Source organism: Zonotrichia albicollis, chromosome 14, assembly GCF_047830755.1.
Source record: "Zonotrichia albicollis isolate bZonAlb1 chromosome 14, bZonAlb1.hap1, whole genome shotgun sequence".
In the NCBI taxonomy this organism is placed as follows: domain Eukaryota; kingdom Metazoa; phylum Chordata; class Aves; order Passeriformes; family Passerellidae; genus Zonotrichia; species Zonotrichia albicollis.
Genome location: NC_133832.1, coordinates 7,274,266 through 7,286,772, shown reverse-complemented (window position 1 = coordinate 7,286,772; position 12,507 = coordinate 7,274,266). Strand labels below are relative to the sequence as shown.

The window sequence follows — 12,507 nt, the reverse complement described above, 5'->3', positions numbered from 1 at the left end:
GGCTAAAAACCTTTGATCTTTAGGAATAAGTGAAAAGTCCCAAAAGAGAACACAAAATATGCCTGGCTGCCTAACTATGTTGTATTACTAACTCTTAAGGTCTGAAAATTAAAAGGGTTTGTGAAGCACCAAGTGTATAAATATATGAACCAAAGAGTTTTAGTACAGAAATTATTCATTAAGATCCCAAAATGAACTAGGTGCTGAACTTTCAAAGATCTCTTTCTTTTCAAATGTGACTAAAAATTCCAAGGCAGTGGCAAACTGTACTGGTTCTACGGCAGTGGAATCAAAGGGAACAACACAGTGCACTGACAGCACCAATCCATTATTGGAATAAATGCTGATTGCTCAAGTGAAGGGGTTAACAAAACAAAACAGCTGATCCTCAGCTACTATAAATCAGTTCTGTGATGTTTATGGAAGTAAACACTGTTTACAGCAGGTGAGGCTCTGGATATCCTTCCTTAAACAATAAACTGTTTTCTAAGGAGAGAAAAATAATCCCCTAAAGTGCTGAAGACGAACATATTAAAAGGATCACTGAATATTTACTTTCCTTGATTCAGATTTCTCTGAGAAATTAAGAATAACAAGTGTTTTTAAGGACTACTTTGAATTACCTCTTTAAATGTACTTCTGCTGGTCCAGGACAGATGGCTTACCTTGCACAGCCAGAAATAATGTGGGTGTACCAAGTATCTTATGTTCTACATAAATAGCCTCTAAACAATTGCCAATAATCTAGAAGTATGAAAGTCTGAAATTGTGCATGGGATCAGAGCACTTGCCCCATCCAGACAAAAAACCCCAAGTCACTTGCAGAGTAGAAACCAGGAAAAACATTGTTGATGTTGATGTGAACATTGTTCACATCCCACTTTATAGATCAGCAAGAAAAGGAGAGCATCATTCTTAGCACTCTCAAAATTTAAATGGGCATAGTATCCAAACATAAGGCAGAACAAAAGGCCTAGCCAGTGAATGAATTTTAGTAGGCTAATCAAAAGCAAATTTAAAAGCTGAGGTGAAGTTATGTTCTCTGTTGTGTTGAATGGATGTGGTGCCACAGATTCTTTAGTCCTACATTTAGAAATCAGCTCTCTTCATGGAAGCATCATGCCATGGAAGATTGGCTGTGGAAAATGCTGGGCTTTCCTACACATGGCTGGATTTTACAGTATGTGGTTGGGCTATATATGGAAAAATATGCCCACAGTCTGCATTCAATGGACAAGAGAATTATTATGGTAACTACAGAGTAGAAAGAAAGAAGTTAAAGAGGAAGGGAAGAGGCTGACAAGGAAAGTTGAATGAATTTCTTTCTTTCCCCAGAGTGCCAGGCTCTTATTTCAGCAGCTGTCTGCCACTCTGAGCCTCTCTTGGCTCGCTTGCCAAAAAAACTGTCAGCAATAGCCCAACTGACTTCACACAGAAAAAGGTGAATAAAAAATGACTGGTATGCTGAGAACTATTTTTGAAGGGATTCTATAGGGCAGAAACAGGCAAGGTGATCCAACTCAGCCAGAGAGGGAAAACTGAGGAGATGGGGTGCTATGTATTTTCAAAGGTTTAAAAACAAACTGCAGCTTTTGCCTACCCATTTTATTCCATATATCTCATATTATTTTACAAGGAGACAGTATCTTTTTCCTGTACAAGGTAATCTTCATGGTCTGTTTTTAACTGCAAAGACAGAAAACAAAACAAAATCTGACATGTCGACGCCACATTCTTAGATCAGAAAAACATATGCCAAGGAAAAAAAGCTGTACACTGTTACTGCATTTGGATGAAGCTATAAAGGCTTTGAAAAACAATTATACTTAACATTTCTCATCAGTAAATCCCACTAGACTAAGGCAGAAAGTATCATCCTCCTTATTTAATGATGCAGAAATTAAAGCATGGGGACACAGGTATGCCTTGTGCAAGGTCACTAGTAGAACTGAAAAGAGAACATTATTTTTCAGTTCCCAGCAAATGAGCTTTTAACAAAGGCCACTGCTTCACTACCTACAAAACAAAAAAAAAAAAAAAAAAAAAAAAAAAAAAAAGATAACATAAGCAAAGTCCTTGGTAGCTCAATTTTAGGCTTTCACTATGAAATATCCATTAGGACTCTGCTGTTAGGAACTGTCCCCAAGCATTATTTGGAGAGCAAAAAGAAGCCATGGCAAACTTAAGCCACCATCAAACAAATTTGTAAACATTGCATTACAGAAAGGAAGGCCACATCAATAAATACAAGAATTATCTACTCAGCTCTGGTAAGTAGCTTATGAGTTGGATGTGATGGTAAATATGGTTACAGAAAATACAGGCTACAAACCATACCACTAATGAAGGAGTGAACTGCAGCATGAAGCATTTTCCCCACTTCCATTATCTCTTCACATAAGCCATGCTTATATCTGAATGACAGTAAATCTGCTCTAACTTTAAGGCTGGGATTTCTCAGCTCTCCAAGGAAGCCTGTCCAGTTCTCTCAGCCCTCAGGAAAGCAGCCTGTGAACCATTTCCCTTTAGATGTTCCACAGAAAAATAGGCATTTTTGTAAGATGTTTGAGTCATAAACTCTGAACTCCTTAGTTTTCTGGTAGTCTCCTGTTAACATCTTGACAGTTAAGACAACTATAATCTACCTTTTTTTTCCCTCTTTCCCCCACCTCCACTATCTTACACAAAAAGCACAAAAAAACCCCCTACACAACACTGTTGTTAGAATTCCTTTTGATTCCCTAGTAATCATAATAAATCCCTCTGAAACCTTCAGGAAAAAACCCCAGAATTTTGAAAGGCTTTTCCCAACCTCTAACTCCCTCTCTTTTTTCTATTATAAGCTGAATATTATAAGGTTTTACACAGATACTTATTAGCGTGTATGTGTTTCAAATTGGAATTCATCTGAATAAAATCAGCAGCTTAGCAGAACGCAGCAGATGTGATGGGAGCAGTAAGGCTTTGGGTAAAGCTTTGCTCACTTGAGTGGATCACTGAGCTTCTGAAACTTTTGACTTGTTCAAGTCTCAGCTGCCTGATACATGGGGAACTTGGCTACTTGTGAATAAGATAAAGAAAAACCAAATATTTTGCTAATTCTATTTGACTTCCATAGAAAGAACACAGTCAGGAATAATTAAGAATTAAAATTTAGAAGAGATAGAATAAACCAAAGGTTCCAAGCAAAACCTCACCCAGGAGTAAGAGACATGATAGCCAAAAGGTTGCATCACTCAAACATTACTGAAAATCCCATATTGAAGCATAAACTTGGAGTGTGCTGACTTCAGATTTATGGGAATGAGTATTGAGTCTAGAAAACTCCCAAATGGCATTTTAAGTGATGGCAAGAAGGACATAGGCATTTTTCTCTCCCCTCTGCCACTCACAGCTGGGCAGCTCAATGGGATTATTCTTATTTAGTGAGATTCCTGTCACTCTGCCAATCCAAGGGCATCCCACAGAAGGCACTCAGGTGTAAAACAACAAAGGTACTCTGCAGCTACACCTGAATTCCTCAGATTTGACTGCACCCTGGAATCTTTATAAGCCTCTCTGACAGCTCTGCTTCCTCATCATGTTGTATGTTCTTCTGTTATTAGAAGAAAATTTATGTAGTCATTACATTTTCACAGTTCTCAAAAAAAATTTGTGTTCATTTCAGCTCTCTGGCTAAGATGCTGGCATGCATCAAATCTCTAACAAATCCCTGGGGAAAAGGACAAAACTTCATAGCATGGCAAAAAAATGCCTTAACTCCAACTCTCAGATGAGAGGCTTTCAGAACTAAAATCAAGATGTTCTAAAATAGACTCTGTCACATTATCAGCAATCTCAAGGGGATTTTTTTCCAGGCTTTTGTATGGAAATATGTCTTATCTCAAGAGGAGATAACTGCAACAGGTCTATATACATTAGCTGTGCTTTTTCCAATGCAGAGTTCATTTTTAAAAAGGTTGTTCTGCCTCCTTCTCACAAGATAACTGGTGATTAACAGTTCTGGCTCTGGAGAGCAATGCACAAGCAGGGCAAGAAGACACAACCTGTGTTTTCAAGACAAATCTACACTTGCTCTGTCACCACAAAGAATCCTGACATTATTATATTGCATAACTTTGTAATGCTGATGTAATTTGTTATACTGCTAATATGTATTTACAGTACCTTCTGTACCTTACCTACAGCACCTTCTTCTTAAGATCAGCCACAATGTTTTGTGTTGCTCACTTGTAAGTAGCTACATTCACTGATCCAAAAAGTTTACAAAGGACTTTAGAATTTAAAAGTCTATGGCATTAAATGCACCAATGATTAATTAATTTCATTTTAAAGGCCAGAAATAAGAACCATTCAGAAACACTGCAAATAGCTCTGCCCCTCCAAACTTCACCTTGTTTACTTTCTCAAGCTGAATGCAGAAGCAGTGCTAATATAGGTGTGCACACAGGGTAACAGCCAGGGATGAGAACAAATCCTGAACACTTCCTCAAGGATAATGGAGGTGCATCTGGCCTCTAATTTCATCCCTCCAAATGGTTAACAGCATGTACCAGGATCTGCTGCTGTATTCACAGCGGTGTCCTCTGTGTTTATGATCTCAGGAAGAAAGCCACTTTTATGACGTCCTGTTTTTCAAACTTCACTCATACTCTTGAGCCTATTTGGTCTTGAGAATGACTGCATCTCTGACTGCCACTCCAACATTTCTTTCATTCAAAATGATCTATTCATCTGTATTCATAAACATGTCAATCTACTGGTTCAAAAAATCCAACCAATCCTTCAAGAACAAAAGAGCAACAACAAAAACCTTCTCCTTAATCCACCTCCCTCATTAGCTAGGATTAAAAACCTTAGTCAAAATGATTGGCCTTGTGCCCAGAAAAGCTATGAGATCAATAATCCAAACAGACTTAATGATCCTCTTAGAAAAGAATAACTTTTGTACTTCTTTGGAACGCTTAGAGAAAGTGATGGGAAATGCACAAGAAGTGTCACATCATCTGCATAAGTTAATTTATGTTATTTTGAAGTTCTACAGTTGGGGGAGGTCTTTGGGATATAGTTATTCTCTGTTAAATGACGTTTATTGTCTGTAAAAACAGTAATATGAAAAATCACAAACTGTATCAGTGATTAGCCTGTAAGAGCCTAAGAAGTTTCATTAACATTTTCAGTATCTCATTTCACTCATGAGCAGTTTAAAATTATTGTATTCCTATACAAGCTCAGTATTCTATAAGACTTTTTTTTAGGCAATTTAACTTGTTGGTATCCTTATTTTGACATTACTAATTATACCTTCAAACTTTTAATAAGTGCGACTTTTTACAAATTCAAGTGTTGGTGGGAAGAGAAAGAAACCCAAACTAATCCCTACTGTATAGCACCAAGTGGTGTTATAAAAAGTCAGTGCATTTGACCAAAGCAGGGTTTAAACTCCACAGGGAATGCTGTTCTCATGGACAGGAAAAAAATATCTTGGAGTAGAGATGGGCAGATACTCAGCAGGGCATGAATGTTGTATGTGGGTGTGCTAGCTGCAGTCAGCCCAGCCTGACCATTTTCTATGTGGGAATTAGCTGTTATCAGCACTCATTATCTATCCTCTCTACACTTCCTGGAAGAAAACAGGCATATCTGTAGCCCAATTCACACCTTGTGTTGTGAGCAGGAATAAATCCCCTTTGAATGGCCTGGTATCTTTACTATTTACTCTAGAGACACCACACAACCAGTTTGAGTTTAAAATTTTAGTAGCTAATTTTGGCAAGATTAACTCATGCTGAAGACAGCTCACCAACATGACAGCCAAGAGTGATGTGATGGCAGTGGTCTCAGCAAGCTCATCCATTTGCTCTTGCTTAGACACAGGTTATGGCACACGGGGAATCCTGCGTGGAAACTGAAACCCTCTGTGATTTTAGGCTTCTGTTCTCTGTTCAGTGAGGGGTAGAGGGAACAGCTAAGCAGAGTTTCCTCTGGCACAGCTCCCAGTAAAACCACTGGGACCAGGTGTCTCATTTGACACAGGGCACCTCAGCAATGGCAGGGCAGGAGGCGAGGACTGAGCTCAGGGGGGAGCAGGGACAGCAGCTCGCTTCAGAGCTGAAATGGGTCCTGCAGAGCTTGCTAGGGAAGGAATGGACAGCCCACAGGGACAGAGGCAAGTGGAAAGATTGGGGCATGGTGAGGGCTTTGGAAGCAGATAACAGAGGTGGGGTCGGAGCTGATAATGCTGGAGCCCAAAAAGGTGAAATCTGAGGGAAGACAGAGACTGCAGAAAAGAGGAACACCACTGGGCATGCAGAGTGGCTCTGCAGCAGGCTTGAGGACACAAAGAAAACTTTTTCCAAAAAGTGACATATTTTGTCACTGGGGAGAAAAAGGGAAATAAACTTTATCTAATAAAGATAAACTTTACATAAACTTTATCTAATACTTACCCAGAAAGACCCCCCCCCCCAAAAAAAAAACCAGTGTTCATGCTTTGGAAGTGTAGAACTCCTCATTTTCACTAAATATAATTGCATAGTTTGAACAGTGCTTCAGTCTGCACTGTTACTGTTTCTGCAAAGGTCATTAGGTTCACTTTCACAACAGAAAACTTATGAAGAAAGAAAACTATTTGCACCCCTTTTTCCTGAGGGAATAAAAACAACTTTGCTAACCTGGTTACATAATTTTCACAGTTCAACTTTTCAAACTGTGAAAGAAATTTTTTTTCAGACTCATTATCAAGCCACGACTCAGGCAAGCAGCTCTCCCCTAACAAGCAGCAGCTTCCAGGGCAGCACAGCTGAAGAAATGTGGAGACCTTCTATCCAGCAGCTGCCGACACACTTTCCCTGTTAAACAAATCTCTTTAAGTGTAACTGAAAAAAATCTTCTCTTTCACCTAGACACTCTATGAAAAGAATTGCCTAAAAGATGTCAGCTGAAGGGTATAAAAACAAACCTAAAAGATCTACAGCAATAATAATTTTTTAGCTTGCACTGGTGATGCAGAATAAAATCTAGTCCTTAAATAAATTCCACTAGGAAACCTAAGGAAATGTAAAGCAACAGCAAGCTCTGTAAAGTATGGCTGTGCCACTAAAGCAAACATCAAAGTACTGAGACTAAAGAACTAAACCCAAACAATATAATGTTACTAAAAGAATCAATTCCCTATCTTTGTTGTTTGCCAGCACTAGAACACTGAAAACACTTCTGCTGAAAAAATTATCTTTTTTTTCTGAGGGAATAAACCTTTGTAAGTGGTTCTTGCTCACTGGAGAATAATTAATAACAATATCCTAGCTGCTGCCAGATGTAACATTGTACTTGCTCTGCAGGCAATACTAAATTCATACCTGGAAAGAGTTAATAACTTTAAAATAATACTTATACTTTTCTCAAGGTTTCAGTAATAAATGCTTTTAATTACCCAGGGGAAGGAGCCATAATAAGACAATCAGTACTGGAAGCTTTCAAGCAAGTACCTTGCTCAAAGATGGATGTAATTCCAGTCAAATGTTCCAAGTTCAACTAAAGTGATACCATTTCACCTCCCTCTTGATGTGAGACCACTTTGAAGACTGATTCTTCAGTAGTTCCTTGTAGCACTTCAATTTTAAACCTGATCTAATGAACAGCCATAGATGCTATGGATTCTAAACATAAAGAATTGACATGTTAGCATATTAATGTACCCAAATGTCACATAAATCATTAGAAGGCATTTTACTAAGTGACTCAGATATCTGGCAAAACACATGCAAAGCCTCTTTAGCTCTTAAATATAAAGCAACTTCCTTTTGGCAAAGTCCTGATTAGAACAACATTGATTGTAGTTATTTATAGCTTAAATGCTATTGCTGACAATTTCTCCAAGTTGTAGATACTGTATTATTAACTATAGCAAAGCTCTAAAAATCAGTCAGCAGAGGCCACTTCAATCTCTGCATGATAATAAAGGATTATTATGTGCAGTAACCTATTTATGAAAAGGAAACAGTGTGCTTCTTTCAGACCCCATCAATTGCTTTAATAAGGAATTGAAAAGCCTGGCCTACTTTATATGCAGATCACCATCCCAGTTGCATAAGGATTTAGAACAGACAAAACAAAACTGTTTTTGTTGTAAATAAGGGCTGTTTGTTTAAATTGGACAATAATGTTTGCATCTAAAAATTATTTAGAAGCTAATAAGGTTTAATAAAGTTTGACTGTATACTTGTTAATAAAAATGGTTTCAATATTCTCCATGAAGGAAAAGCAAATTGAAGGTGATAACATAAAGCTTGAAGCAAAACAGGCCTGAGTTAATGGGAAAGGAGAAGACTCATTGCATTTGTTCACTGATGGGCTTAAGAAAACCAGTGCTGAGAATGGAATTCAGTTAACTTAAAACATTTTATAACATTTAAGACAGTGAACTTAAAGGTGATTTTCTCTAACAGATTAGAATTATTGCAGTATTACTTCAGCTTTAGAGACAAAAAGCACAGATAATGACACAATTCAGACTACCAAAAGTTAGTGGGATGCACATACTGATTTCAGTTGGAGGACTCTGGAGTCCAGGGTTCAAATTTTACCTTTGGCATTGGTTCATCTGCCTGTATGTTAATAAATTTAATGAGGTGTGGGATGACCCCTGCTGGTGTCCCTGCTTATGAAAAAAATATGTATCTGGCAAGAAGAGGACATGTTAATTTCAGTCCAAAAAGTTACAAATATAAACTCTGTCCCAAAATGTATAAAAATACCTAATCCAATGCATAAAATATTATGAGTAATGTTCTGTTAAGTATGAAAATAATCTTAAGCCATTGAACATTACTGTGTTAGAGCTGCAATGCAATGTATTAAGAAGGACATTAATTGTTCAGTTCACTATGACATTGTGTTAAACATCTTTTATTAATGAGCTGTTATTCCCGGCTGAGGCATTTGATAACCTCTAGTCCATTGCTAAATTCTCTCAGTTGATTTCTGTGAGTCACTCTAAACAAACCTAGAGGGAAAAAACACCCCAATAATTTACATTTGAGTCTGTAAGGTCCTAGAACTAGAGTCATTTAAAGAAGGGCAGCTTTCCTATAAATCAAACCTTCTGATTTAATGCAGCTGACATATAGATCTATTTTACAATTTTTTTTTAATTTCAAAAATACAACACATTAAAATAGGTTCAATTTATCAAAGCTAAGAGCAACAATTAAGTAATAATGTACTTAAAGTGCAAAGGCACTTTAACACAAAAAAGTGACGCCCAGTGGCTATAGTTGGTAATTGAAACAGCAGTACTGTATATTATTATTTACAAAAGAAAGTCATAGTCCAGGAAAAAAAGATCTTTGGAGATCTTCTACATAATACATTAAGTTTCCATTTTGAAATAAAAAGAAAAAAAAAACCAGAAATCCCAAAGACCCCTTCCTCATTTCCTTCAAAATCAAAAAAAATTATGCAAGATCTATTTCAGAAAGATACATTTGCAATGACAGTTCTAGAGAAGGGTCAAAAGGAGAGAGATATAGAAATAACTTAAAGGGAACGTTGTAAAAGAAACACCACATCCCTGCTATGCTGCAAGGGTTCCTTTTCTCTCTCATTCCTTCTCTGATTTTAAAAAAGTGGAAATGTTGGGAATGCGACAGATGACATCAGTACTGAGTTCAGACTCAAAGAAATATGATGCTGAGCTCATTTAAAAAATTTTCTTTTGTCTCCCACCTCCCCCCTCACAGCTGACTGATTGCAGTTTGTTTTTCCAGAACTTCGAGGTAGTCTGGTTCTGTTTGTAGCTTTCCTTGGAGTAAAGGATGCTCAGGTTTAGACTGTTCTGCAAAATATTTCCTGGGAGTTCCATATAAAACAGTTTTATTTATCCTGTCCTGATTTTGGCGTCTGGATTCATATGAAGGGGCAAACTGCCTTTTGGGTAAGGTACAAAAGTTATAATGAACTAATCCTCCGGTGGGGAGTTCCTTGACCCTTTCTGCAATATTTTGATACAGGAGCTCTGGTTCCCTTGGTGAGGACTGCTTTTCCAGCAATTCAGCTGCACTGATGGTAAATGCAAGACTGGTGGGGTCTTCTTTTTTGTGGTCAAGGCTGCTATAGCTAAAGTCATGGAGATTCCTGTAATAGGCAACTGGATCCCCTTCCTTTTGCATGTAGATTGGGTTTTGGCACATCTGTCCAACAGGAGGGGGAATGTAGTTATAAACATGTCCTTCAGTTTTATCGTGGGTCTCAGTGTTGTAAGACCCATACTGGAGCTGAAATGAACTTATATCTACATTGTTGGCACTGGTGGGCATGCTCTGCACCCCCTTCCGGCGCTTAAGGACAAAGACAAACAGACCTGCCCCAAAACAAACTGACAGGATAAACACAACCAGCAAGCCTAAAATTAGGACAGACAGCGGAACTTCGGTGTGTAATTCTGGGTAGGAGCTGGGTGAGGCACCGACATGGGGGGTATCAGTGTTCTGGTTCATGGAGAGGAGAGAAGAATCTGACAAGTTGGGGTTCTCCGGGCAGATGGCTTCTTTGCTCAGGAATTTCAGATGCTCTCCAGAGTGCTTGGTAGGAGACTCACAGATTACTTCATTGATAACTACAGGGGGATTTGACTGCTGGTTGTTCTGGTCAGTGACTTTCTCTATCCAGTTCCTCAGCCCCAGGATGTCACACGTGCAGTCCCAAGGGTTCTCTTGGAGGTCTATCTGAATCAGAGCCGAGAGCTGGTCCAAGACTCCTCTCACAGGCAGGTATGAGAAATGGTTGTTCCTAAGGTTGAGCCTGGTGAGGGAAGTGCCTCCAAAGACATTATCAGGCAAGGATCTGAGCAGGTTGTTATTGAGGAACAACAGATGAAGATTGCTCAGAGCATCAAATGTGCGTGGCAGGATCTCCTTGATGACATTGTACTCTAGGTAGAGATATTGCAGGCTGTGCAGCCCTTCAAACATGGATCGGTACAGAACCTCAAGGTAGTTGCCATTAAGGTAAAGCCTGCGTAAACTTGTGAGGTTTGTAAAGGCACCTTCTTGTATCACTGCAATTCTGTTATTTCCTAGATGTAGCAAATCCAGCGAGCTGTACTCTGTGAGATCGGTTCTATAAATGACTTGCAGATAGTTACTGGTAAGGTAAAGTTTCTTTGGACTGGTTGGCCTGGGGTGCAGATCAGAAATGTTACTTATCTTTTTCTCTTGGCAGTTAACATTTAGGCCATTGTCTGAGCTCTGGGACGTACAGATGCAGCCAGCTGGGCAGGTGATGGGCACAGGAGACTTTGTCTGGTAAACCATGATAGGTCCAAATATTTGCCTGTCTTTTGACACAGAGACACGGGGAGTGGGGCGGTTCCTAGTTTTGGGTGGCCGGCTGGCTTTTGGGGCCCTGGTGGGATTGATGGCAGAGTTGGCTGTGGGCGATAGCCTTGAGACGTGTGGGTCTGAGAGGACAGGGTGTTTTTCCCTCTGGTTTGAATCACTGGAGCTTTTCCTAGGGCAGAGATCTTGCCTGGTGAGCTGGGTCACATCTTTCCCATGAAGCCTGAAGGGGGTCTCACAGACTATCTCGCCCACAAACACGGTGATGGTGTCTAGCCAGGCCTTGAGTGGCAGCAAGTCGCAGGTGCAGTTCCAAGGGTTTTCCTCCAGCTGGATTTCCATGATGCCTCCAATGTGCTCCAGCACACCGGCAAAAGGCATCATCTTCAGCCGGTTGCCCCGCAGGTCGAGGTGAGTGAGGAGCACAAAGCGGAAGACATTGCTGGGCAGGGACAGCAGGAGGTTGTCATTGAGGATCAGCACCTTGAGCTTGTTCAGCTTGCTGAATGCCCCCGCTTCAATGGCACTGATGTAATTGTAATCAGCCTGCAGGTACTCCAGACTCTCCAAGCCCAGGAAGGTGTCTTCCTTCAGCACTTCCAGCTTGTTGTTGTTGAGGTGCAGCCTCTTGAGGGTGCGGAGGCCGCTGAAGGCCCCCGTGCGGATCTCCTGCATGTCGTTGTTGCCCAGGTGCAGCGTCACGGCGTTGGAATAGTTGACGAACTCATTGGGGAACAGGCGGGTCAGTGCGTTCCCATTGAGAAACAGCTGGTAGATCTTGGACGGGGGCGGCAGGAGGAGGCTGACGGTTGTAAATCCCTTGTTTTCACAATTAATGTTCAGCACGTTCTCCTTCTCCTCGCAAGGGCAGCGGCTCTTGCTGCAAATGTCTTTGGCAGGTTTGCGACTCTCTGTCCACGAGATCCCAGCCACTGTTAACAAACTGAGCAACCAAGCACCCTTCAGCATCTTTATGCGCCGTCGATCCCCGCTTTGGTACCTACAGTCAAACCTTTTGAGACAGGTAAGGAGAGAAAGAAGAAATCCCCAGTGAACACTGCCGGGAGCAGGGGCTGCACGGGGAGAGCGAAAGCAGGTCGGAAGGCTGGGGGGGAAGGGGAGCTGCAAGGCAGCGACTTCCAAACTCCTCTAGAATTCCCCCCTCCTCCCT

At 40.3% G+C, this 12,507-nt stretch overlaps 2 protein-coding genes across 3 annotated transcripts in view; one reads left to right on the top strand and one right to left on the bottom strand.

Moving 5' to 3' along the window:
- Nucleotides 1-7,395: 7,395 nt before the first annotated feature.
- The window catches only part of SLITRK2 (SLIT and NTRK like family member 2), a 6,292-nt gene continuing 1,180 nt past the window's right edge, over nucleotides 7,396-12,507 (bottom strand). For both annotated transcript variants that reach the window (XM_005484505.4, XM_005484504.4), the window contains exon 2: nucleotides 7,396-12,348. In XM_005484505.4, the coding sequence (XP_005484562.2) occupies nucleotides 9,735-12,305 (2,571 nt within the window). In that variant the 5' untranslated portion in view covers nucleotides 12,306-12,348 and the 3' untranslated portion in view covers nucleotides 7,396-9,734. The remainder of the gene's footprint in view (nucleotides 12,349-12,507) is intronic.
- The window catches only part of LOC113458935 (uncharacterized), a 25,925-nt gene continuing 25,727 nt past the window's right edge, over nucleotides 12,310-12,507 (top strand). Inside the window, exon 1 of the mRNA XM_074551754.1 lies at nucleotides 12,310-12,360. Within this exon, the coding sequence (XP_074407855.1) occupies nucleotides 12,310-12,360 (51 nt within the window). The remainder of the gene's footprint in view (nucleotides 12,361-12,507) is intronic.